General features: G+C 43.7%; 1 protein-coding gene and 1 pseudogene across 6 annotated transcripts in view; one reads left to right on the top strand and one right to left on the bottom strand.

Annotated features, from left to right (window-relative positions):
• Positions 1–4,573: 4,573 nt before the first annotated feature.
• RNF157 (ring finger protein 157) overlaps positions 4,574–26,643 on the top strand; it is an 80,619-nt gene continuing 58,549 nt past the window's right edge. For all 5 annotated transcript variants that reach the window (XR_014238580.1, XM_082372773.1, XM_082372772.1 and 2 more), the window contains exons 1-2: positions 4,574–4,897; positions 25,880–25,998. Coding sequence is in view for 4 of the 5 variants with exons in the window: in XM_082372773.1 (XP_082228899.1) it covers positions 4,810–4,897; positions 25,880–25,998 (207 nt within the window). In the remaining variant the exon portion in view is untranslated. The remainder of the gene's footprint in view (positions 4,898–25,879; positions 25,999–26,643) is intronic.
• LOC309618571 (NHP2-like protein 1 pseudogene) lies at positions 7,559–14,460 on the bottom strand (annotated as a pseudogene). Its single transcript has one exon. The product of its transcript is annotated as an NHP2-like protein 1 pseudogene (transcript).

The raw sequence follows: 26,643 nt of genomic DNA, 5'->3' as shown, positions 1-26,643 counted from the left end.
TTATCATGTGTGGGCACTGGTATCACAACAGGCGAACATGTGTTTGTGTTGGATTTCTGAACTTATTCCTTGAGTTGATTTGTCCTCTTATACCGGCTCTAGAAGTCAACCTACCTTGCAAAAAAAGAAACCAAACCAGCAATACGGGTTTCCCACAGCGAGGCCCAGCACACGAAGCCTGGGATCCCCGGGTTCTGAGCCAGGCTGCCACTGGCCTGGCCTTGAGCAAGTCCCTTCCCCTCCCCAGGCTGTAGCTGCCTCATCGGTCGGGTGAGGGGGCCTGGGCTAGACGGTCTTCCGGCTTCTTTCAGATCTGATGCTCCAGCCAGGACTCGTGTTGTCAAGAAACCCTGGGAGAAGGAAGAGAATTTGTTCTCATTTTCTCCCTTTGATTTTCTAAGTAACCGCAGTTGAGCATAGAGGTGTGGAGGCTGTCACCACGCTGCCTCTTCCACATTCTGGTTTCTCTGGGTAGCAGGAGACAGATGCTGGGCTTTTTGCCTGCCTGAGTGTTTCCCCAGGAAGAGCAGAGGGGGCAGCGGATCCAAACTGGGCTGAAATGTTAGTGGCGCCTTCTTTCACGCTGATTTTATCACACAGCATGTGCAGCCCCAGATGGGGCTGAGCTCAAAACCAGAAGGGCAGGGAAGTGAAGGCAGAAGCGAATGTACAGAAACGAGCTTACGGGCTCTAGTGTTTGATAGAAACAATCTGGGGGGGGACTTCCCTGGTGGCGCAGTGGTTAAGACTCTGTGCTCCCAACGCAGGGGGCCCGGGGTTCGCTCCCTGGTCAGGGAACTGGATCCCACATGCATGCTGCAACTAAGAGTTCGAATGCCACAACTAAGGACCCTGCCTGCCACAAATAAGACCTGGTGCAATCAAATAAATAAGTAAATAAATATTTTTAAAAAAGAAACAATCTGGGACTAAAGTAAAGCAAAATAGAACGAACTCTCCTAATTTCTTTAAAGGAGTCCTTGAATGGGATTAATGTCCCAGGTCTTTAAACGCCAGATGCCTGGGCAGCAGGGCTGGAGCTAGAGTGAGGCACCTGCATGACACTAACAGTGAGTGCCAACTTCAAGGTCCCACCCCAGGCACCTCACTCTCCCCACCCAAGCCACACCACCGGGCAGTGTAAACATTGTCTTTCATTTCTATCTTCACTTGAAAAGTAGATTAAGAAGCTACAAGCCCAACTGTAGTCTGAACAGTTCTCCTTTGTTAGAGGCACACAGCTGAGCAGGAAATTAACAATGAAGAATTCACACTTGGCAAGAAGCAACATGTGAAAGGCCGATTGCTGATTGCCTAATGGGCAAGGTTATTTTCCTCAACAGAGAGCCTTAGGTTGTCAGAGGAACCGTTTGCTGGGTCTCAAAACATTTAGGATCAGCCCCCTCTGTCAGCGTCAGCCTAGCACACTGATCTGAAGCAGGATGTGAAATTCTCTGCTTGTGCTTTTAGCTTTAATCCACTTAAGCCACCGGCCAAGGACTGAAAAGAGAGATGAGGGGCTGTGTGTTGTGATTGGGCCCATCTTTTGGATACTCAGAACAGTCAGGGCTCTAACCTTCCAGTCCCCCTAGCCCAGGCAGAAGGGCCAAGCAAACAGCCAAGAAGGGGCCTGTCTTAGCTCCTTCAGGTCCCCAAGGTATCCCCTGCTCTGCTGCCTTAGGAGCGCTGTGCTACGTACAGGGCAGCGCCCATCAGCTCTTCACCTACAGGCTCTCTCTCCCTCCTGATACAGGAATCTGTGCAAATCTTCGAAAGGAGTGGATGTGTTACGAAGGTGGAAAATGCACATCTGAGCTGAAACCAGGACAGCCAAAATGAACAAAATGAAAAGCTCAAGGGGATTAGCTGACCTAGAAATTACTCATCCCTCTGTTCCCCTCCCCACAGCCTTCTCCTTTCTCCCTTCGACCCAAGGTTGAGAAGAAGGGCGAAGACCTGATAAAATACGTGGCTTTTACCTCCCTGCCTTCCTCGGATGCTTAGAGGAAACCCCTGAGACCTTTAAACGCCCCCGGGCTCTCTGCTGGGATTCTCCGGAGGGCTGCATCCACAGCTTGGAAATGGTTAGGATGCCTTGAGGCTATTTACCCAAAGGATGCATGGTATTTGCATGTAATTTCCTTATGCACTCTGCGCCACCCCTCCCCAGACCATTTGTTCAAGTTAAAAGTATTTTTATGGCTCTCTTGATGGGAGTCATTTCTGGATTTTTCCTCTTGTCTGTGCCATCTTCTCCCTCAGGGCCTCTCCTTGGCCCAGATCTCTGGCAAGGGAGTCAAGAGGCACCAAGGAAGGACCTGGGAGGAATGCAGTGGCGGCTCTTGCAAGGGTTTGCTTATCTCGCCTGAGCACCCGTAGAGGTTTTCTTTTCCAAAACTGTAACGTTCTGTGATTATGTTGTGGACGGTGGGACTCTAATCCAATTCACAGAAAGTCTCTTTGAGCTAGAATTTTCCCTCCTTTTCTCTTCTGTCTCATGACCCTAGGCAGCCCGTTATCATTATCGCTTCTTTTTTTTTTTAGACTGAGTCTTGATTCACTAATGGCTTCTTTGCAACAGCCAGTGAGGATTGGGCTATTTCACAGACAAGGAAACTGAGGCTCGCTATGAAGGGCTTAGTCCAAAGTTACACAGCTGCTTAGGGTCTTCATTTGTCCAACTCAAAGTCCAGTGCTCTTTCTCTGCCTCAGTTTCTCCAAGTGTGAAATGGGATGTTAATAGCACGTACTTCATAGGGTCGCTGTAAGGGATGGATGTTTTACTATATGTAAAAGTGTTTAAAATAGGGCCTGGCACATGGAGAGTGTTTAATAAATGCCCACTAATGTTACTGTGCTAGGCCTTGTGTTTTACTATTCCGAGCACTGGATTCATGACTCATTTGTGGGAGGAGGAACCAACTGATACGCTTGGGGAGTGTTATCCAAGATGGGGAATGAACCCGTTTCCCAAGCTCAGAGCAGGCTGAGATGGGACAAGAACAGATCCTTGCAAGCAACGGATGGAGCTGCCTGATTGAGCCACATCCTGCCTGGCTCTGGCTGGGACAAAGAAACCTGAAGACGTGGGTAAACCCATTAAGGGGATGGTGCCCCCTTTACCAAATGCTGAGGGCAGGAAGGACAAAGTCTTCTGAACAGAGTCTAAGATTATAAGACGTTTTACTCTACGATGTGCTGAAGGTCTTCTGCTTTGAGGCGGTTCTAGATGACTTGTATTTTCCCTTTACCCAGTAGTTACAAGGTGGGCCTATGTGTGGTGAAAGGAGTATCCAGGAGGTCCCTTCCAAAGGTATGTCCAAAAACCTTCTTGTGATGAGGGTCGAGGGCTTGGGGGGAAGGCTCTGAACTCCTCCAGGGAGACCTGGTACTTGGGAGAGGCTGACCATCCGCTCGTCTGGGCCAGGGGCTTGCCCTGTCGCTCAGGCCCTCCTCGGCATCAGTCGAAAAAAATGACAGGGGTGTGTTCCTGCCGTCCTGGGGACCTTGGAGAAAACCAAGGCAATTGGGCATCAGTATCATTCTCACCAGGTCTGAAGCTGAAAAGAGGGCGATGAAAAGTACAAAAGACAATCAGGAAAGAGACTCTATGGAATGGCTTTGCAAACCTAATCCAGGGAACTCGAGGCCCCAAACTGTGCTGTGTGTAGAGACCCTCTTGAAATCATGTTCTAGCAGTTGAAGTTCTTGCTCATCAGTCCACTCTCTCAGAAAAAAACACCAGACACACACACACACAAAATAAAAGGTTTAAAACACGAATGTCTGTAATTAAGCTCTGGAGTGACGTCTTCTGCCTGTCCAAGCGTCCCACTGTTGTTGGGTGTGTGCTCTCATCCAGAGGAGCCCCTGCTCTGCCTGGCCCACTCGCGTCCCACTGGGTTGACTTTCCTTGCTCGCAGGTCTTTCCAAAGTTTCCGAAAGGTGCAGTCCGGGGTTGAATGTCTTGATCTTACTTTGGCTTGATGGTCCCCTAACTTCAGGGCTACATGAGCTGCCCAAGGGACCCATAAACAGAGAACATGTATAACTTTCTGCGCTTTGAAAGGAGCTAAGTGACAGGGATGGCGACCTCGTCCTAGCGGGTCCCCAGCACTCACCAATCTGCCCGCCCCCTGGGAGCCCATGCTCTGGGGGCGGGAACCCACCCGAACTGCCCCGTCTGGGGGACTGGGGGCGCCCCTCTGCGGGGTTTCTGACCATTGGCTTTGGCAGATGCTGAGGGGTGGGGCTGGAGAAGGCTTCCTCCGGGCCGGGAAGCCGCGTGCGCCTTTCGGATGTTGGGGGACAATGGTGACCGAACTCCCGGCCTCGGCCTGGTGCGCGGCGAGGAGGCGGCTCCCGCGCGGTCACCTGACGGGGTCAACGGGCTCCGCGGGGCGACGCGTCCGCGGCCCCTTCAGCCCGCGGAGGGCCGCGAGCCCCGGGTCGGCCCCGCGAGCCCGGCCGCCGCTCCGCTGCGTCCCGCTGCCCATTGGCTGGCGCGGCGCGGCCGCTCCCGCCCCGCCCCGCCATTGGCCTTGGCCGCCGCGGTCCCCGCGCGCGAGCCGCCGCTGACATCACCAGGCCTGAGGCGGCGGCGGCGCCCCCGGCCCAGCCCGCAGCCCCCCTCGGCACAGGCGCCGCCGCGGGGCCCGGCGGAGGATGGTGCGCGGCGCGCCGGGGGCTCCCCGCCGCCAGAGCCGCAGCACCGAGGCGGAGCCGTCCGCGGCCGGCAGCCGACCCCCGCATCGGGCGCGGGGCGAGCGGCGGCGGTGAGGCGCCGAGGGCGGCGCGGGCGCAGCGGCCATGGGGGCCCTGACCAGCCGGCAGCACGCGGGCGTGGAGGAGGTGGACATCCCGTCCAACTCCGTGTACCGCTACCCGCCCAAGTCCGGTGAGCACGCCCCGGGGCCGGGAGGAGGTCGCGGTGCTCCCGCGCGAGGGCTCCGGGCGTCCCGGGGACGCAGAGGCCGACGTCGCTGCAGAGCGATCTCGGAGGGTGGGAGGTGTTGGAGGAGGTCTTGGAGGGGTGCTTTAGGGCCCTTGGCCGGGTCGCCGGAGTGGGCAGCCCTGCCGCCGGGGGACGGGAGCGACCCCCACGCAGTCGGTCCTGTGACAGAGACGTGCGCTCGGGACACTGCGGCTCCCGAGGGGCGGGGTGTCCGCGGCGCAGGCCGGGTCCCCGCTGGCCGCAGCGCTGCGTCCCTTCCTTCCCGCTCGGTGGCCTGTTCCCCTCGGGAGCTGAGGGTTAGGTCAGGCGGGCTTGGCATCCGAGGCAGGCGCCTGTGCCAGGTGCTGGCCCTGGTGGCCTCCGGAGAGGGAGGGACAGACACAGGTTTGAATTAGATTTCTCAGGGGAAAGCTCCCGTCGCCTGCTGGAGGATGGAGGCCGAAAATGCGTTGGCTGTACTGGTGCTTTTTAAGAGGTTGTCAGAAGAAAGAAGGTGTTTAACAGAAATGTTAGGGAATCTAGTATCAGAGGCACTCGGGTTGCCGCTTTGCCAAAGTAGTGGCAAGCCTGGTTTTTGGAATGAGGGTAGCTCTGGGACAGGGCACACGTATTTAAAATGTAGAGAAGTATTATGTTTGTTTCAGAATCATTTAAAAGATAAACGTCTCCAGCCTCTGGTTTGTAGCATAAATATTGGAAGTGGAGGAGAATTTTGACAGCACAAGAGAGGCTGACTAGTGGATTGAGTACCAGCCAATTCTGAACTCCTGGCGCATGACCTAAGTCTCTGCTCTTTGTTTTTCCTTGCTTTTCTCAAGGCTTCTGGGGACCCATGGCTATCATCTTCTCTTTGGCTTAGGACCTGATGAGGATTTTCGTGATCTTGGAGAGATGTCAGAATTGCAGCAGGAGGATAAAGACACAGTAATGAGATGAGCTGGTTTCTCAGCAGTCTGTCCAGTTTGTGCCAGCCGGAAGTAGGGACCAGACAATGAACCTGCACCCTGCAGAGTGTCTGCCAGAGCTGTGTTGCTCACTGATTTGTGCCAGAGAGTGAATCCTTGCAGAGATGAATGTGCTTAAGAGCTGCTTTAGAACAGTCTGAGATAAAGCCGTGCATCATTAGTGTTTTAATAAAGCTCTAGCTGATTATATGACTGTATGAAACCAGTGCTAAAGGAAGCATGCATTTTGCTTTTTAGTAGACAAAAATATGCACAAATATTGTGGATTTTTCTTTTCTGAAATCACTTAGCCTTTATTGCTCAGAATATGGAGCAGGTTTTGCTGGCTTGGAGTTTGCGGTAGAATTTGCTGCCTCAGAAGAGTATTCACCCCTCCTTCACTTACGGGAATAAGCAAAGGTAAATCACTGGAAGGCTAGTCCTCAGAAGATATTAATACAAGTATGAATCTTGGATGATGATAATCAAAGGATAATGGACCAAACTAAAACTTTTCTTAACCAACACCCTCCATACCTACAGTTTTAAATCATCCTCTCCACTCTATCAATCTTTTAAAAGTTTTCCTAATGGTAACTCTTTTTTTTTTTTAATAAATAAATGAATTAATTAATTTATTTATTTTTGGCTGTGTTGGGTCTTTGTTGCTGCGCTCAGGCTTTCTCTAGTTGAGGAGAGCGGGGGCTACTCTTTGTTGCAGTGCGCGGGCTTCTCATTGCGGTGGCTTCTCTTGTTGTGGAGCACGGGCTCTAGGCACGCGGGCTTCAGTAGTTGTGGCCCACAGGCTCAGTAGTTGTGGCTCTCGGGCTCTAGAGCGCAGGCTCAGTGGTTGTGGTGCACGGGCTTAGTTGCTCCGCGGCATGTGAGATCTTCCCGGACCAGGGCTCGAACCTGTGTCCCCTGCATTGGCAGGTGGCTTCTTAACTACTGAGCCACCAGGGAGGTCTCTGGTAACTCATTTTTAATCAGAGCTTTTGCATGAGAGAAATCTTTGTAGCAAGTGGGCCAAATTATGTATGTTGAAGGTAAAACACAGAAAATAGGAATCAGAACATTCATGTCCCAGTCAGCAAATCTTGGTGTACGTGAAAATATGCTGTAGTCTAGAGGCATCTCCTATCCTTCATCTGATCTTTAGATTTACCTGACTCTTTATTGGATTATAGTATTTTATTTTTTTAAATTAATTAATTAATTTATTTATTTGGCTGTGCCAGCTCTTACTCGCCGTGTGCGGGATCTTTGTTGCCGCGTGTGGGATCTTTAGTTGCGGCATGCAAACTCTTAGTTGGGGCATGTGGGATCTAGTTCCCTGACCAGGGATCGAACCCAGGCCCCCTGCATTGGGAGTGTAGAGTTTTAGCCACTGGACCACCAAGGAAGTCCCTGGATTATAGTATTTTAGACCCAAAGGAACCTTGCAGAGATTTTGGCCCCAGACCCATTCATTTCATCGGTAAGAAAATGGAGGCCCAGAGAAATGAATTGGTAAGGCCAGGGTTACCCAGCAAGTTAGTGCTCTTCTTACGAAAGCCTCTGCCTTTTTCAAGGAATTGAATTTTGAACTTGTCCTTGGTGGTTTGTGGAATGGAGGCTATTCTGCATCAGAATTGAGACAAAACTCAGAGGCCTGATCAGACTGGGTTGATATTGAGGTCTCCCTATCTTGAGTACGGAAAGTAGAACAAAGCAAATAGCAGAGTCAGTTTTCTCCAGGTGACTAAACTGGCTGAGCTGAAACCGCCCTCTGGCTCACTGGAAAGTCTCTGTTACTCCATGGCCTTGGAGTAATTGTTTCAGTAAGTGCATGGTCATTAGTCCCCGTAATGATGGTCACAGTGCCCAGAAGAAATTGCTTTTTCTTTCTTGTATTTTTTTTTTTTTTTTGGCTGCTTTGGGTCTTCGTTGCTGCACGCGGGCTTTCTCTAGTTGCGGCATGTGGGGCTACTCTTCATCACCGTGTGCGGGCTTCTTATTGCGGTGGCTCCTCTTGTTGTGGAGCACGGGCTCTAGGCAGGTGTCTAGGCAGGTGGGCTTCAGTATTTGTGGCACGCAGGCTCAATAGTTGTGGCGCACGGGCTTAGTTGCTCCGCGGCATGTGGGATCTTCCCGGACCAGGGCTCGAACCTGTGTCCCCTGCATTGGGAGGCGGATTCTTAACCACCGTGCCACCAGGGAAGTCCCTCTTTTTTGTATTTTTAAAGGAACCCCTTAGTTTTGTATGCACATTGAACTAGAAACGTTTAAAAAGTATTAAGAACAGCCGATTTCATGTTGGAACTTGGGTTTACAGCTTTTTTTCTTTTTTTAATAGAGATAGGTGAAAATAAAATAGCCTAAAATTATTTCGAATTATTTATGTTTTTGAATAAGTAATATAGTCACATGGTTCAAAGTTTAAAAGAATGAAAAGGCGTACAGTGAAAGTCTAGTTGTCACTGTAGCTGTTCATCCACCTAATTCCTCCCCATACACCTCCCGTACCTACGTAACCACTTTCTGGAATTCGTCCAGAGTTTCTTGTGTAAATACAAGCATAGCATGCTACTTAGACTGCTCTGCACCTTGTTTTGTATTTGTTTTGTTTACTTTCAAACATATTGGAGATCTTTTTATATTATCTCCATATTAGGGTTTTTTTTTGTTGTTGTTGTTCTTTTTTTTTTAAAAAAACAACTGTATAACATTCCTTTGTGTGCGCATGCTATCAGTTTTTAACATAGTCTATTGGTGAACATTTGGGAGTGGTTTTTTTTTTTCAGTCTTTTACTATTGCAAACAATGCAGCAATGATTAATGTTATATGTTCTTAGGTAATTTTTAGCTTTGTTAATAAATACATAAATATTAATCATTTAAATAACAGAAAGTATGATGGGAGTTTGTTTCTGTAGAATATTTCTACATTAGCGTAGAAAGCTATTTATAGCACTGTTCTGCATTTGGTCGTGCCTTTGTAATTTTTTTTTAATTAATTAATTAATTAATTAATTAATTAGGCTGTGTTGGGTCTTCGTTTCTGTGCGAGGGCTTTCTCTAGTTGCGGCAAGCGGGGGACACTCTTCATCGCGGTGCATGGGCCTCTCACTATCGCGGCCTCTCTTGTTGCGGAGCACAGGCTCCAGACGCGCAGGCTCAGTAGTTGTGGCTCATGGGCCTAGTTGCTCCGCGGCATGTGGAATCCTCCCAGACCAGGGCTCGAACCCATGTCCCCTGCATTGGCAGGCAGATTCTCAACCGCTGCGCCACCAGGAAAGCCCCCTTTGTAATTTTTGAGTTAGAAACCATACGTGCTTTTAAATCCTTCTCTGAGATCTTTGCTTCTTTCAAAGCCCACGATCATTGGTTCAGCAAAGTTAGGGCTTTGCTGAGGTGGTTGTTTTTATGCGTGTAGGCCTGACTTTTGAAAGGGGTCCCCATGTTGATAAGAGTCATTAGTTCTGTTATCTCTGTCCAGGAAGAAATAGGCATACTATAAAGACAATTTAATCCATTTTAATTCAGTACCTGATAAATCTAGTTCATTTTTCTCTTACATATTTGAGCAAATTGGAAAATAGGAGTAATTCATTTTGCTCAGGTGTTAAGAGGGAAACCTATTATAAAAATTCAAAATGGTAATCAGAGTCCTGAGCAGCTAAAATCATCATTTTCCAAATTTTTGTTACATTGGAGTACACATATGCTTGTCAAGTGGGTCTGTCCTAGGGCAGACCACATTTCTAAAGCGTGGGTACTAAGTCTTTGCTGATCAAATAGTTACAAAAGTTTCTCTTAGCTCTTAGGGGCATCAATTAAATATGTTTCGAAACCAGGGGCTTTCAAAGATGAAACTTACTGCAGAATAAAGAATTATTTGGTTCTGGCACATTTTGATTGATACGTTAACTAAAATTAAGTAGGTTTCTGAAATTCATAGTAAATACATTTAATACCATAAAAAATGTAAAGGTTCTTCCATTTAATGATGGAGTCATCAAGATCAGGAGTTCAAACGCTAGTATTATTTTTTTTTTTTAAATAAATTTATTTATTTAATTTATTTATTTTTGGCTGTGTTGGGTCTTCGCTGCTGCGCGAGGGCTTCCTCTAGTTGCGGCGAGCGGGGGCTGCTCTTCGTCGCAGTGCGTGGGCTTCTCATTGTGGTGGCTTCTCATTGTGGAGCACGGGCTCTAGGCGCGCGGGCTTCAGTAGTTGCGGCACGTGGGCTCAGTAGTTGTGACTCACGGGCTCTAGAGCACAGGCTTTTCAGTAGTTGTGGCGCATGGGCTTATTTGCTCCGTGGCATGTGGGATCTTCCCGGACCAGGGATTGAACCCGTGTCCCCTGCATTGGCAGGCAGATTCTCAACCACTGCGCCACCAGTGAAGCCCCAGTATTATTTTTGAACACTTAAAAAGTGGTAATTCTTCTCCTTTCGAAACCTCCAGTATTTTTGCTTTATTTGTACTTTACTTCATTAAGAGCAGACTGATTTCTTTCACTTCTTGATTTTGTCTTATGATTTGGGGCCTTTCATTTACTTATATGATGGTGGTTGTGTTCTTTTGTTCTTTAGCATCTCTTTTCTCTTTCTGTTTATTACCATCAGTGCACATTCTGGGGCACCTGCTATGTATGTATCATGCGTCGTGCTGTGCACCAGTGTATAGATTCTGATCCTGTGATTTTGATGCCTGTGGCAATCAGCAGGATAAAAGCCCTCAGAATCAACTTTGTAATTCATGATGTGGGTCACAGAAGGGAGGATTAACAGTATAAGCTATTTGATGGCTGTATCAGCCAGGGTTCTCCAGAGAAAGAGAACCAATGGGAGATATATACATATAATTGGCCTCCATTATTGTGGGGGCTGGCAAGTCTAAAATTTGTAGGGCAGGCCAGCAAGCTGGAAACTCAGACAGGAGTTGATGTTGTATTCTTCAGTCTGAACTCTGTAGGACAGTCTGCCCGATGAGAAACTCAGGCAGGATTTCTATGTTAGTCTTAAAGCAGAATTCCTTTTTCTCCAGGAAACCTCAGTTTCTGCTCTTAAAGCCTTCAACTGATTGGATGAAGCCCACCCACATTATCAAGGGTAATCTCTTTTACTTAAAATCAACTAATTATAAATGTTAATCACATCTACAAAATATCCTTGCAGCAACATCTAGATTAGTGTTTGGACAAACAACTGACCACCATAACCTAGCTAAGGTGACATAAAAATGAACAGTCATAGCGGCTTCTTTTTTTTTTTTTTTGGCCATGCCCCACAGCTTGTGAGATCTTAGTGCCCCAACCAGGGATTGAACCCGCGCTCTCAGCAGTGAAAGCACAGAGTCCCAACCACTGAACTGCCAGGGAATTCCCAGTGGCTTCTTTTTTTTTTTTTTTATAAATTTATTTATTTATTTATTGGCTGCTTTGGGTCTTCGTTGCTGTGCGCAGGCTTTCTGTAGTTGCGACGAGCGGGGGTCTACTCTTCATTGCGGTGCGTGGGCTTCTCATTGCGGTGGCTTCTCTTATTGTGGAGCATGGGCTCTAGGCGTGCAGGCTTCAGTAGGTGTGGCACGCGAGCTCAGTGGTTGTGGCTCACGGGCTCTAGAGCGCAGGCTCAGTAGTTGTGGTGCACAGGCTTAGTTGCTCCGCAGCATGTGGGATCTTCCCGGACCAGGGCTCAAACCCGTGTCCCCTGCATTGGCAAGCAGATTCTTAACCACTGCGCCACTAGGGAAGTCCCCCCAGTGGCTTCTTATTTTAACAAATTATTCTTGCTAAATAGGTGCTGAGCTCAAGTTTTTAGTTTCTGAAAGAGTGCTTGTGCTGGGGAAACATATTTTTAAAAGTCTAAAAATTGCAGTCTTTAAAAATCATTATTTAAAAATTACTCTCCTTCCTGGACTTCCCTGGTGGTCCAGTGGTTAAGAATCCGCCTTTCAATGCAGGGGACACAGGTTCGATCCCTGGTCGGGGAGCTAGGATACCACATGCCACGGGGCAAGTAAGCCTGAGAGCCACAACAAAGAGCCCACATGCCACATGAAAGATCTCATGTGCCACAACTAAGACTTGATGCAGCCAAAACTAACTAAATAAATAAATAAAAATTACATTCCTTCCAAAATTTCAGTGCTTATCATCTAGTATCAAAGATGGAATGCAGGCATACAGAGATAAATAAGAATACAGAATATACCATGACCAGGGATCTATCTCAGGAATGCAAGGTTGGTTTAATATCTGAAAAATCAATCAGTGTTAATACACCATATTGGTAGAATAAAGAATAAAAACTACATGATCATCTCAATAGATGCAGACAAAACATTTTACAAATCCAACACCTTTTCAAGGTGAAAAACACTCAGCAAACTTAGAATAGAAGGGTACTTCCTCAGTCTGATACAGGGCATCTATGAAAAGCTCATAGCTCACTATACTTAAAGGTGAGATACAGATGCTTTCCTGCTAAGATCAGGAAGAAGACAAGGATGTCTGCTTTTGCCATTCAGTATTAACTGGAGATTCTAACTAGTACAATAAGGCAAAACAAACACATTTTTTAAAAAATTTAAGGCAACCAGATTGTAAAGAAAAACGTGAAACTGTCTTTATTCATAGATGACATGATCCTATGTATAGAAAATACCAAAGATTCCACAAAAAAACCTACTAAAACTAAAAAATGAGTGAGGAACTTTGCAGATACAAGATCAGATCAACACACAAAAGTCAATTGTGCTTTTATATACAAGCAATAATCTGGAAATGAAATTAAGGAAACTATTGCCATTCCCAATAGCATCAAAAAGGATACAGTTCTCAGGAATAAATTTCACATAATAAGTGTATGATTTGTACAATGAAAATTCTAAAATGTTGCTGAGATTGATGCTTTAACTAAAAAAGTTGAAAGAGATCTAAATAAATAGACGTTTTATGTTCATGGAATGGAAAACTCAATATTGTTGAGATGCCAGTGTTCTCCAAATTGATCTGAAAATTGAGTACATTCTCTGGTACAATCCCAACAGACTTTTTTGAAGAAATTGGCTGGCCAATTCTAAAATGTATGTGGACATTCAAAGGACCTAGAATATCCAAAACAATTTTGAAAAGGAAGAACAAACTTGGAAGATTTTCACTACCCAATTTCAAAAATTACTATCAAGCCATGGTGTGGTATTGGTACATCAAGAAACATATAGATCAGGGACTTCCTTGGTGGTCCAGTGGTTAAGACTTCACCTTCCAACGCAGGGGGTGCGGGCTCGATTCCTGGTCTGGTCAGGGAGCTAAGATCCCACTGGCTTGCTGCCAAAAAACCAAAACATAAAAGAGAAGCAGTATTGTAACAAATTCAACAAAGATTTTTAAAATGGTCCATATCAAAAAAAAAAAAAAAAAATCTTAAAAAAACAGCATGTAGATCAATGGAACAGAATTGCAAGCCAGAAATAAATCCTTATATTTATGGTCAGTTGATTTTGACAGAAGTGCCAAGACAATTCAACAGGGAAAGGATAGGTTTTTCAACAAATGGTTCTAGGACAATTGGATATTGACAAGCAAAAGAATGAACTTAGACCCTTTCTTCACATGACCAAAAATTAACTCACAATGGATCACAGAATGAAAATACTACCCACAGAATGGGAGAAAATATTTGCAAATCTTATGGATGATAAGGGATTTATATCTAGAATATATAAAGAACTTGTACAATTCAAAAAACAAAAAGACAACCTGATTAAAAAAGGAGCAAAGATCTTGAGTAGACATTTGTCCAACAAAGATATACAAATGGACAGTAAGCATGTCAACAATGAAAAGATGCTTAACATCATTGGCTATTAGGGAAATGCAAATCAAAACTACGGTTAGATAATACTTCACATCCCCTAGGGTAGTGATAATTTAAAAAACAAATAGTAAGTGTTGGTGAGGATGTGTAGAAATTGGAATCCTGGTCCCCCGCTGGTGGGAATGTAAAGCGGTACAGTTGCTATGGAAAACTGTTTGGTTTTTTTCCAGATTTAGCGCTACAATCTTTTATAACCATAGAAGGTAGCTGGAAATACTAGATGCTAACAGACGATATGATACATAACCCCTGGGGTAGGAGTCAGCAGGGAGTGTGACAGAGACCACCTGCTTAGACTAAGAGCCTTTCAATGGACTGCTGGATGGATTGGATCTGCTGCTTCAGTTGTGAGTGTTTTTTGATGGTGACAGAACAGGCGATGACAGGCCTGGAGACCCCACCGGCTCGCCCCAGGGCCTGCTTGGAGCGCACAAACACACAGGGCGCGTTCTTGTCCTCACATAGCAGTGGGAGGTGCAGGATGATCTCCAGGGGCTCGGGTCTGCAGCCATCACAATGAACTCAGAGATGCCTCTGTTGAGGGTTTTGGTGGCCTCACTGGCTCCTTTTCGAAGCTGCTTGTAGTTACGTGATTGCTGAACGAGGTCCAATAGTTTCTTGGTGAGGTGGGCATCTGCAAGAGGGTAGGCCTTCAGATTTACATCAGCCTCAATCACGGCTCCAGTTCCATGGTATTGTCATTGGTCAAGGAGCACAGGTGATGTCAGAGTTGGAGCCCTCACTGCTGCAGAAAGCTCTATGGAAAACAGTTTGACAGTGCCTCAAATGTTCATTACTTTATAACTCAGCAATTACAGTCATATGTTACACACACACACGTAATATATATATGCCCAAGAAAAATGAAAAATAAATCCACACCAAAACATGTACATGAATGTTCATAGCAGCACTGGTCATAATAGCTAAAAGGTGGAAACAACCCAAATGTTCATCAACTGGTGAATGGAACAACTGATAAAACGTGGTAAATCCATGCAATGGAGTGTTACTTGGCAACAAAAAGGAATGAAGTATTGATATTTGCTTCAGTTTGGACAAAACTTGAAAAACACTGATGTTAAGTGAAAGAAGCCAGAGGCAAAAGGCCATATATTGTATAATTCCATTTATATGACATGTCCAGAAGAGGCAAATCCATAGAGACAGAAAGTAGATTAGTGGCTGCCAGTGGCCGGGGGAGGGGGAAATGAGAAGTGACTGCTAATGGGTTTCTTTCTGGGATAATGAAAATGTTCTAAAATTAGATAGTAGTGAATAGTTGCATAACTCTGTGAATATACTAAAAAACCATTGAATTGTACACTTTAAATAGGTGAATTATACGATATGTGAATTATAGCTCAATAAAACTTTTTTGTTGTTACTTTTTAAAATATTTACTTATTTATTTGGCTGCTCTGGGTCTTAGTTGCGGCATGTGAGATTTTCGTTGCAGCATGCAGGATCTTTTAGTTGTGGCATGCGGGATCTAGTTCCCTGACCAGGGATTGAACCCGGGCCCCCTGCATTGGGAGAGTGGAGTCTTAACCACTAGACTACCAGGGAAGTCCCAAAGCTCTTTTAAAGATGGACCTAAATTCAAGAGCTAGAACTATAAAACCCCTAAAAGAAGACATAGGAGAAACTATTTATTTGTTTCAGATTGGGCAGAGTTCTTTGATACAGTGCCAAAAGAAAAATCCATAGGAGAAAAAACTGATAAATTGGATTTCTTCCAAATTAAAAATGTTTCTACTTCAAAAGACAACATTAAGGAAATGAAAGGACAAGCCACCTTCTGAATGAAAATATTTGCAAAACACATAAAGGATTTACTTCCAGAATATATCGAGAACTTTTTACAGCTCAATATTAAGAAGACAACCCAATTTACAAATGGACAAAAGAGTTGAATAGACATTTCACCAAAGAAGATATAGGAATGGCCAATAAATACATGGAAAGATGCTCAGCCTCAGTAGTTATTAGGGAAATACAATTAAAACCACAATGAGATAGCACTTCAAAACCACTAGGAGAGCAACAATAAAAAAGACAATATCAAGTGTTGGTGAGAATGCAGAGAAATTGGAATCCTTGTGCATTGTGGATGGGAATGTAAAATGATAACAGCCAGTTTGGAAAAGAGTTTGGGAGTGTCTTAAAAAGTTAGGGACTTCCCTGGTGGCACAGTGGTTAAGAATCCACCTGCCAATGCGGGGGACACGGGTTCAAGCCCTGGTCTGGAAAGATCCCACATGCCGCGGAGCAACTAAGCCCACAAGCCACAACTACAGAGCCTGCTTTGGGCTTACATTGGAGAAATACAAACTCCCTAATTGTATGTCAACTAGGGAGTTTTACTGGCTCTTCAGCTCACCAATCCCTGCCTTCCTCTGTCTTAATGTCTCTTTTCCTCTTACCTCTCCTTTTTTGGACTCTTCTCTTTATTATTTCCCCTGAGAATAAAAACAACTTACTGGGACTTCCCTGGTGGTCCAGTGGCTAAGACTCTGTGCTCCCAACGCAGGGGACCCGGGTTCAATCCCAGGTCAGGGAACTAGATCCTGCACGCCACAACTAAAATCCTGCATGCCGCAACTAAGACCCGGCACAGCCAAGTAAATAAATAAATTTAAAAAAATATATTAAAAAAAAATTAAAATAAATAAATAAATAAATAAAACAAATTACAAAGTCGTTTGAGTGCCATTAACAAGCAACAAAAGCACCCATACTTTTGGTGTGCCATTCTCCATTCTAAGTAGCTCATGAATGTATATTCCAAAAAAAGATCAAGCTTTCCCTAAGAGGAGTTCTGGTGCCAACTCTTAAGATAAAATGCCTTTCATTCCACCTCCTTCCAGAAGAAAAGGTTATTCACTGAGTTTGAGGCAAAGAAGGGATACCCAGGTAAAAAGATACGGCAGGTGGTTAAAGATTTGGACTGAAACTCCAAAGAAAGATCAGAGACAAAGATTTGGGAGTTGAGGATGGCAAAGGAGGGCCAACGTGTATTAATTGCCCACTGGGCCTAGCCAGCTGCATAAATGTTATCTTATTAGATCCCAACAGCAATGCTTGGAAAGCGGTATTATTAACTCCATTTTACAAATAAAGAAGCCAATGCGGGACTTCTCTGGTGGTCCAGTGGGTAAGAATCCACGCAGGGGGCCTGGGTTCGATCCCTGGTTGGGGAACTAGATCCCGCATGCATGCCGCAACTAAGAGTTCGCATGCCTCAGAGAAGATCCTGTGTGCCGCCAACTAAGACCCGGCGCGACCAAAATAATAAATAAATAAATAAAGCCAATGCTCAAAAAAGTTAAATGATTTGTCCTAGGTCACACAGCTGGTAGACGGCGGCATCAGGATCAAATCCAGCTCTGTCTTAAGTCAAAGCCTTTGCTGTGATTCTGTGAGGAAGAGAGAGAGAGAGGAAGAATGAAAGAAAAGGAGAGGATGGGGCTTTTAGAGACAGATCCATGTTTGGGGCTGGGTGGAAAAGTGGGGCAAGAAGAGGAAGACTCAGAAATTAGTGTTGAAGTCTTCTGAGCATTCGCAAGGTGAATGAATGGTGGGAAAAGACAGTTGGCCTGGTTGGTATTCCAGAGAAGAGTTTCATGCAGTGGTGGAAACTGTTGTAAAGATTTGAGGGGAAAAAAAAAAAAGATTTGAGGAGTTGTTTAATGTGGGGTGGGAGTAGACAAAGGATGAACTGGTGGATGGGTGGATGTATGTGGGTGGGTGGATGGACGAATGGGTGAGTGGGTGGGTCTTAAGGCACGGCAGATGGAACTTGTTTTTGTATTTGTTTTTTTAGTCAGGGAGAGAAGACATTTGTAGAATGAGGCAAGTAGAAAGCCAGCAGAGAGAGGGGAGTAGAAATCTTGAGAAAGAACGATGGTTTCTTTTTTTAAAAAAATTATTTATTTATTTATTTATTTATTTATGGCTGTGTTGGGTCTTCGTTTCTGTGCGAGGGCTTTCTCTAGTTGTGGCAAGCGGGGGCCACTCTTCATCGCGGTGCGCGGGCCTCTCACTGTCGCGGCCTCTCTTGTGGAGCACAAACTCCAGACGCACAGGCTCAGTAGTTGTGGCTCACGGGCCTAGTCGCTCCGCAGCATGTGGGATCTTCCCAGACCAGGGCTCGAACCCATGGTCCCCTGCATTGGCAGGCAGGTTCTCAACAACTGCGCCACCAGGGAAGCCCAGAACAATGGTTTCTGATGAGGTCTGGAGGACATAGAGGCAGTTGGGAATGAGAACCCAGGTGAAGAAGTTAACCTTGGAATGGAGAAAAGAGGAATATCTTCTTGAGACGGCAAGAAAGTATGAATAGAAGTATGGGGAGGTTGTAAGGTGATGAAACTTTTGTAATGAAGAAGGGTTTGGGGGTTTTTTGGGGGGCTGCGCTGCACGCGGCATGCAAAATCATAATCCCCAACCAGGGATCGAACCCGTGCCCCCTGCAGTGGAAGCAGGGAGTCTTAACCACTGGATGGCCAGGGAAGTCCCTGGAGAAGGGTTTTGAGGGAGTGCCACAAAGGAAAAGGAAGACAGGTAGAGGGGTCAGGTTTGGGGACTTGAGAATATGAGAAAGGTTTGGGTCCATTGATATGTGCCTTGCTCTAAATACTGTAAAGCTACAGTTGTTAAAACTATATTGTACTAGTTCAGAATAGAATAGAATCCAGATCTAGGTATATATAGCATGATAAAAAGAGCATTTCAAATTAGTGGGGGAAATGGAATAGTCAGTAAATGGTGTTAGTAAAATTTCCTATTTGGAAAAAAAAAAATTCTTATCCCATACAGTCCATGAAGACAAATTCCAGATGTAAAAACAATCAAATAGAAAGAAAGAAAAAAAAAAAAAAAAGCAGGCAAGCAACATAAACTAGAAAGAGTAGGGAGTGTTTATCAGTAGGGAAACAGTTAATTCAGTCTGGGCACTCATTGGGATTACAGTGTAATCGTTAAGAGTACACACAGGCTCTGGAATAAAAATAGCTGGATTTGGGGCCTGACACTGCCTCTTACTAGCTGTGTGACCTTGGACAAAGTACTTAAACTGTCTGTGCATTCAAGTCCTCTTTGGTAAAATTAAAAAAAAAAAATTAGTAACACCCACCTTATAGGGTTTTGAGGGATAACCTATATAATACTTTTTAGTACAGCACTGGTATAGAGTAAGCCCTCAATAAGAGGTGGTTATTATGTAGTCATTAAGAACAATGAGGTCGGGAATTCCCTGGTGGTCCAGTGGTTAGGACTCTGGTGCTTTCACTGCTGGGGTCCGGGTTCAGTCCCTGGTTGGGGAACTAAGATCCCGCAAGCTGCTCGGAGCGGGCCAAAAAAAAAAGAACAATGAGGCAATGAGGTCAATCCGTAAGTACAGACATGGAAAGATGCCTACAGCACATTAGGAAAAAAAGCAACATGCAGCTCTATATGAGTAATATCCCAATTAGGTTAAATATCAAAATAAAGCAAAACAGAAAACCTGAACGTGTTTATATATGTATAGGAAAATCTGGAAGGCTGCAGACTGATTGTTCATAATGGAGTGACCTTTCATAGTGTTGGATTATCACTTTTTAAATTACGTACTTCTTTGTATTATCTTTTTTTGCCAAAGACATGTATTACTTATATAATTTTTAAATTTTGTTTATTTATTTAATTTATTTTTGGCTGTGTTGGGTCTTCGCTGCTGGGTGCGGGCTTTCTCTAGTTGCAGCAAGCGGGAGCTACTCTTCGTTGCGGTGCGTGAACTTCTCATTGCGGTGGCTTCTCTTGTTGCGGAGCACGGGCTCTAGGCACGTAGGCATCAGTGGTTGTGGCACGTGGGCTCAGTAGTTGTGGCTCGAGGGCTCTAGAGCGCAGGCTCAGTAGTTGTGGCGCACGGGCTTAGTTGCTCCGCGGCATGTGGGATCTTTCCCGACCAGGGCTCGAACCCGTGTCCCCTGCATTGGCAGGTGGATTCTTTTTTTTTTTTTTTTTTTAATTTTTTTTAAATTTATTTATTTATTTGTTTATTTATTTATTTATGGCTGTGTTGGGTCTTCGTTTCTGTGTGGGGGCTTTCTCTAGTTGTGGCAAGTGGGGGCCACTCTTCATTGCGATGCGTGGGCCTCTCATTATCGCGGCCTCTCTTGTTGCGGAGCGCAGGCTCAGTAATTGTGGCTCACGGGCCCAGTTGCTCTGCGGCATGTGGGATCCTCCCAGACCAGGGCTCGAACCCATGTCCCCTGCATTGGCAGGCAGATTCTCAACCACTGCACCACCAGGGAAGCCCCTGGCAGGTGGATTCTTAACCACCACCTATAATTTTTTTAAATAAGTAAAAAACATGAATAACAAAAGCAGCACTGTAGCATTAGAATTGACTTGAACAGTTAGAGATGTTTAAATACAATTTTGTTACTTTCCTTTTATTTTTGTGACCTTAAGCTTAAAGTATGTTATTGAAATGTCATGTAGATGAAGATTTTTCAAATATATGAAAACGTAATAGGATTTCCATAGCCAGTTTTTCCATATTTTAATTTTTTCTTTTCCTTTTCTTTTTATTTATTTTTTAAAATTTTTCCCGTATTTTAATTTTGTGTGAAGTTATTTTTAAGTACAATTCCATTTCCTACAATAATCAAGGATATAACTCCATTGGTCCAAAAGTAAATAGGTGAAGATTAGTATTTTTCACTTATAGGCAGGATATCTGTCTAATTTATTTTACTGTGACCTCAATTTTTAAAAAAATACAAAAAGAAGGGAAGATTGATTACAGATCTTGCAATAAAAACTCCCAATTAGCATGAGATAGTGACTAAAATCCAAAATATATTTTGTTTCATCTTTTACTCTATACAAATTATCACAATTTTATTGCTTACTCAGCGTCTTTGAATTTTGTTAGTTTTATAAAATATAAAGTTTCAAAAACCTTAAAATCTTTGATTTGGAATCATGCCATGACTATAAATAAATTGCTATTACCTAGAGGCCTAAACAGTTGGGTTTTTTCCCCTAACCCTTTTTCTGTAGACCAACATATTTCAGTAATATCACAGATTTGGAAAGAAAAGTTATTTTAAATTAGAATAAAATTAGAGTTTCTGTTTGTTAACATTTAGGGTACCCTTTAAATACAGAGTTGTAGAAAGACGGGTAGGAGGTTTAACTGCCCTTTATTGCGTGATGTGATAATACATAGTGGTTTGGTGGCAAATGTCAGAATATCTCACTGGGACAGACATAAATTCTGGAATTCACTGAGCAACATTGAATTTCATTGTGATGTTAGGAATATGCCCTAATATCTTAATTCACTGGGTAAATTATTTAAGTTAGTGAATTCTAAGATTTTTCTCTTTGTTCTCTTGCTGAGTAACAAATAGTTGTATTTTTCTTCGTGGATAGTTGAAAAAAGAATGTGAATAGCTCCTTAAAAGTTTTTATATTGATTACCTATTGAAATAATATTTTGGATATATTGGGATATTGGAATATCCAACATTGGGATAAATAAAATATATTCAAATTAATTTTGCTTATTTTTACTTTTTAAAAATGTGGCTACTAGATAATTTAAAATTACATATGTGGCTTGCATTTATGGCTCATGGTATACATGTATATATTTTTGGCCACGCCACGCGGCATATGGGATATTAGTTCCAGGACCAGGGATTGAACCCACTCCCCCTACAGTGGAAGCGTGGAGTCTTAACTACTGGACCTCCAGGGAAGTCCCATGTTAGCGTATTTTTGTTCAGTGCTGATCTGGAAGAACAGTGCTAGTGTTAATTTTCTTCCCTTGTAAGTAATTTGCTTTTTGTTTGCCTGGATGCCTTTTTTTCTTTAATACCTTCTTAAAAATACTGAAAAAATATTGTATTAGCACTGGTCATTCTGGGCCATACCTTATGGTTTTTTTTTTTTTCTTGATATTTATTTTTATTGTGGTTAAAAATACTTAACATTAAACTTACCATCTTAACCATCTTCAAGTGTACAGTTCATTAGTGTTAAAATCTCTAGAACTTTTTCTTCTTGCAAAACAAACTCTATACCCATTAAACACTAATTCCCCTTTTCCTCTCCCACTCACACCTTATGTTTTAAATATAATTTGGGTAAGAAATTATAGCCAACTAATAATGGAAAGCTTGCAGGTTATCTACTAGTCATGTGTGTTTTTTCCCATTAGCAAATAGGCAAAGAAGTGTTTTAGTGCAGTTCTTTTTCCTCTACCATTTCTGATTTTAGAGTGCAGTTCACACTAAGAAGCAAAAATGTGTGCAAATTGTCCAGAAGGCATTTTTTTTCAAGGATTGTTAGTGTGTTTGGTGTTCCCATCTGCTGATGTGGCCACTCTGGGTCACTGTGCCCTGATCCACACCTCTGGGCAGCCTGGGCGAACAGGCAGAACGCTTTAGCTAGGCTGCAGATAGCAAGTTTGCTCTCTCTCTAGTCTAACTGGGGTTATTAGCGAGGTGCATTTCAAAGAGAGGGAAAAACAAACTTTCGGTTGTCTTAAGTTTAATTTTCCTTTTACCTGATGAGGCATTTCTATTTTAAGTGCGCCAAGGAAGATCAGCTTTTCCCAGGAACTTGGCATTGACGCTTCTCCTGAAATGAAAAATCCCCTTTTCATTTGTGGATTATTGACCTTAATTTTATTTTATTTTATTTTTTAAAATAAATTTATTTATTTTTGGTTGCGTTGGGTCTTTGTTGCTGCGCGCGGGCTTTCTCTAGTTGCGGAGAGCAGGGGCTACTCTTCGTTGTGGTGCGCGGGCTTCTCATTGCGGTGGCTTCTCTTGTTGTGGAGCACAGGCTCTAGGCACGCGGGCTTCAGTAGTTGTGGCGCACAGGCTTAGTTGCTCCGCGGCATGTGGGATCTCCCCAGACCAGGGCTCGAACCCTTGTCCCCTGCATTGGCAGGTGGATTCTTAACCCCTGCGCCACCAGGGAAGCCCTAATTTTAGGTCTTTGTATATGTGTGCTCTTGATTTCTAATGCCAGGCAAGGCTACAGTTAGCTCTACACTGCTTTCTGGATAATTTCTTTTAATGTCACAGCTCCCCCCAAAATGGCATTTCCAATAGAACACTGTCATCTTTAACACTTTAACCCTGAAGCCATTAGTGCTCTTCTCTTGCTAGGATCAAATCTCCGTGGATTTCATTGTCCCCACATCCCTCACCTGACTGCTCCCAGGTACTGGAAACTCAGCGTGTCCCACGTTGAACTCAACCTGTACCACTCCAGACACCAAACCTGCTTCTCCCGGTTCTTTATTCATGATTTGGGCAAGCCATCCATCCATCAATGTAAATGTCTTTCCCTTTTCTAATTTCACCTAATGTATAATAAATGTATAATGTCTAATGTATAAAAAATATATTTTACTAAGGTTCAACAGTAAATGACAAATTCTTTGAGATGGCTGCGTCTGCTTATGGCAACTAGGCACCTCCCCTCGCTATAAATTATGCACATGGAAAATAGGGCTAGTAAGTGCTAGACATAAATAATTGATAATTAAGCTTTCCTAAATGATGAATCGCACTGCTGTATCACTGCAGATGGCTGCCCCGTGTGTTTTCGTTTTGATGGGCAACTTTCAAGGCTTCCTCAGTGATTGCTTTGGTTTTGGCTGCTATCACTCTCAAATAATGTTTTCCTGCTTGTTATTTAATTAAAGAATTGCCTCACTTTGTGGCGAGTGATTTTATCCATGTTGTTTTGTTTAATAAGTGTTTCTAGACTAAAGCAGCTCCATGTGTAGAAAATCCAAAAAATGAACATTTGGTTCAGTTTTTCTGTTAGAACTTTCTTCTCTGTCTTCCTTGCTGTGGCTTCTTCACAGGCTGAAAGTGCTGAATCTCATTTTTTTTAGAGTTTGCTGTAAACCTAAAACATTGAAACATTTACCTGAGCCGTATAACACATAAAGAAGACTTTTGCAGATTCGTAAGTTCTTTGTATTAATCCAAGAACTGGGGTATATGAGAGCATCGATAAAGTATGTTATGGTAGGAGTCGTTCACTTTGAACAGCTTGCCTTTGTGGGAGAATTAGATTATAGAAATGTGGCTTAAGAAGCATTTTTTTTTGCTGGAAAGGGTGTGGTGAAAAGGGAACCCTCCTGCACTGTTGGTAGGAGTGTAAATTGATACAGCCACTATGGAGAACAGTATGGAGGTTCCTTAAAAAACTAAAAATAGAATTACCATATGACCCATCAACCCCACTACTGGGCATATACCCAGAGAAAACCGTAATTCAAAAAGAGACATGTACCACAATGTTCATTGCAGCACTATTTACAATAGCCAGGACATGGAACCAACCTAAATGTCCATCAACAGATGAATGGATAAAGAAGATGTGGCACATATACACAATGGAATATTACTCAGCCATAAAAAGAAATGAAATTGAGTTATTTGTAGTGAGGTGGATGGACCTAGACTATGTCATACAGAGTGAAGTAAGTCAGAAAGAGGAAAAAAAATACCGTATGCTAATGCATATATATGGAATCTAAAAAAAAAAAAAAAAAAAATGGTACTGATGAACCTAGTTGTAGGGCAGGAATAAAGAGGTAGGCATAGAGAATGGACTTGAGGACTTGGGGTGAGAGTAGCATTGACATATATACACTACTGAATGTAAAATAGTTGGCTGGTGGGAAGCAGCAGCATAGCACAGGGAGATCGGCTTGGTGCTTTGTGATGACCTAGAGGGGTGGGATAGGGAGGATGGGAGGGAGGCTCAAGAGGGAGGGGATATGGGGATGTGTATGCATATGGCTGATTCGCTTTGTTGTGCAACAGAAACTAACAGTATTGTGAAGCAATTATACTCCAATAAAGATCTATTTTTAAAAAAAAAGCATTTTTTTAATTGAAGTATAGTTGATTTACAAAGTGTTCATTTCTGCTGTACAGCAAAGTGACTCAGTTATACATATACATACATTCTTTTTTCTATTCTTTTCCACTATGGTTTATCACAGGATATTGAATATAGTCCCCTTTGCTATGCAGTAGGACCTTGTTGTTTATCCATTCTATGAGAAGCATTCGTGTAATCATCAGATTTGGAAAGTGTTCCCAGATGGAATGTGCAGTGTTACCTAAGCCTCCCTTGGTGACTTAGTGCCATCACGTCCTGGCACGGTTCTTCCTTCTATCTGGATAAGGCAGATGGGGATTCTGACCCTGACTGCTGATTGCATCTGTTTAGTGTAGAGTTGAAAATATCCCTGCCTCCTGGCTGGTCAAGGTGGGGCAAAGAGAGCCTGTGTGACTGATGTCCCTGTAACCTTGGCCATTAGCACTGCTAATGAATTTGAGACTAGGGTTTGTGTATGTGTCTGTACCTTTCATAGCACTAAACTTGTCCAATTAAACTACATAATCTATGTGGTAGTTGGTAGGTAAAGCCTGGGGCAGTATTATTTAAATTTGTATTTTCCTATTAAGCAGTCATTTTGAAGCAAATATGAAAAACAAAGAGCCTTCACTGTAGAGGGTTATGGAGGTATACACGTAGGTAGGTAGGTGCTGAGACTTCTGTGTATAGGTATGAGCTGGCTTATGAAAAATCTAGACAAAGAAACGTATGTGTGTATGCATGCTGATACCTGCAGTTAAGATTCCTGAATAGGTGGAGAACAAAGAATACCCGCTTCCAGTGTAAGGAAAAAAATCAGGAACAAAACACATATATATGTTCATTAACATATATATATATATAATATAGATATGTTCATACATTATATGTTCATGTGCATTGTGGGGCCTTCTGGTCTTTTGCTTCATGGTATCAGGCAGATCATGGTAAAGATTCAATTAAGAATGTCACAAGGAATACAGTGATCTATTTTATATTTGGTATCTTGGGTTCTCACTGCTATGATTTTGCTTAGTTTGTGCCATTATCCCCAATCAAGAGAAGAAAATTTTCCTAGGGTTAGAAATTGCTCTAATTGTTTGTTGAAGGGTTAACCTTTTTTTTTTTTTCTGCATCAGCTTTCTCGCTTGGCTTAGTTTGACTGGTTTCTGTTTGATTTTTCTGTCTCTTGCCCTCTAGGAAGCTATTTTGCCAGCCACTTCATTATGGGAGGAGAGAAGTTTGATTCAACTCACCCCGAAGGCTACCTGTTTGGAGAGAACAGCGATCTGAACTTTCTGGGGAACAGACCAGTTGCGGTATGATTGTAATCCATTTACATCCACGCGGGGCTAAGTGGCCAAGTCGAACGGTCTTGTCAAAATAAGTTTGTAATTGCTGGTTCAGCATGTTTGTAGCTTGGTCTGAGTTGAGAGGGGCCCTGGGAGCCAGACCGCAGCCTCTTTGATGGATCAGGGTCTCCTGGCACTAGAGGCCGCCCCGTGGAAAAGTACAGAGTCTGCCTGAGGGCGAGGACAGCTCAGAAAACCCAGCTCTCCTAGGGATCTGAAGCTCTGCCTAAATGCCACCTCTGCAGACTGCCCTTGCCCAGCGCCTAGCTTGCCCTCGCCTTGCTTTTCGTTCTTCTTCATAGCACTTAATACCATATAAGCATTTATTTCTCTGTCTCCTCCTGTTTATTATCTGCCTTCCCCATCAGAAGGTACATTTCACAGGGCAAGGGCTGTCCTACTGCTGCATCCCAGCACCCAGGACAAAGCCTGGGACATTACGATAAGCCCTTAATAAAGATCTGTTGAATGAATGACTGAAAAAGTTCCCCTTGATATCTGATCTGCTATCAGACTGTCTCTCTCTCCATTCATTCAACTCATTCCATAAATGTTTATGGAGCATTTTCTCTGCACCCAGCCTGAGGCTTTGTAATAATCGCTTCCATATGG

The sequence above is a fragment of the Balaenoptera borealis genome (assembly GCF_965194805.1).
Source record: "Balaenoptera borealis genome assembly, chromosome: 20".
NCBI classification, from domain to species: Eukaryota; Metazoa; Chordata; class Mammalia; order Artiodactyla; family Balaenopteridae; genus Balaenoptera; species Balaenoptera borealis.
Note: the sequence above shows the minus strand (reverse complement) of the source record. Positions and strands in the feature narration are given on the sequence as shown.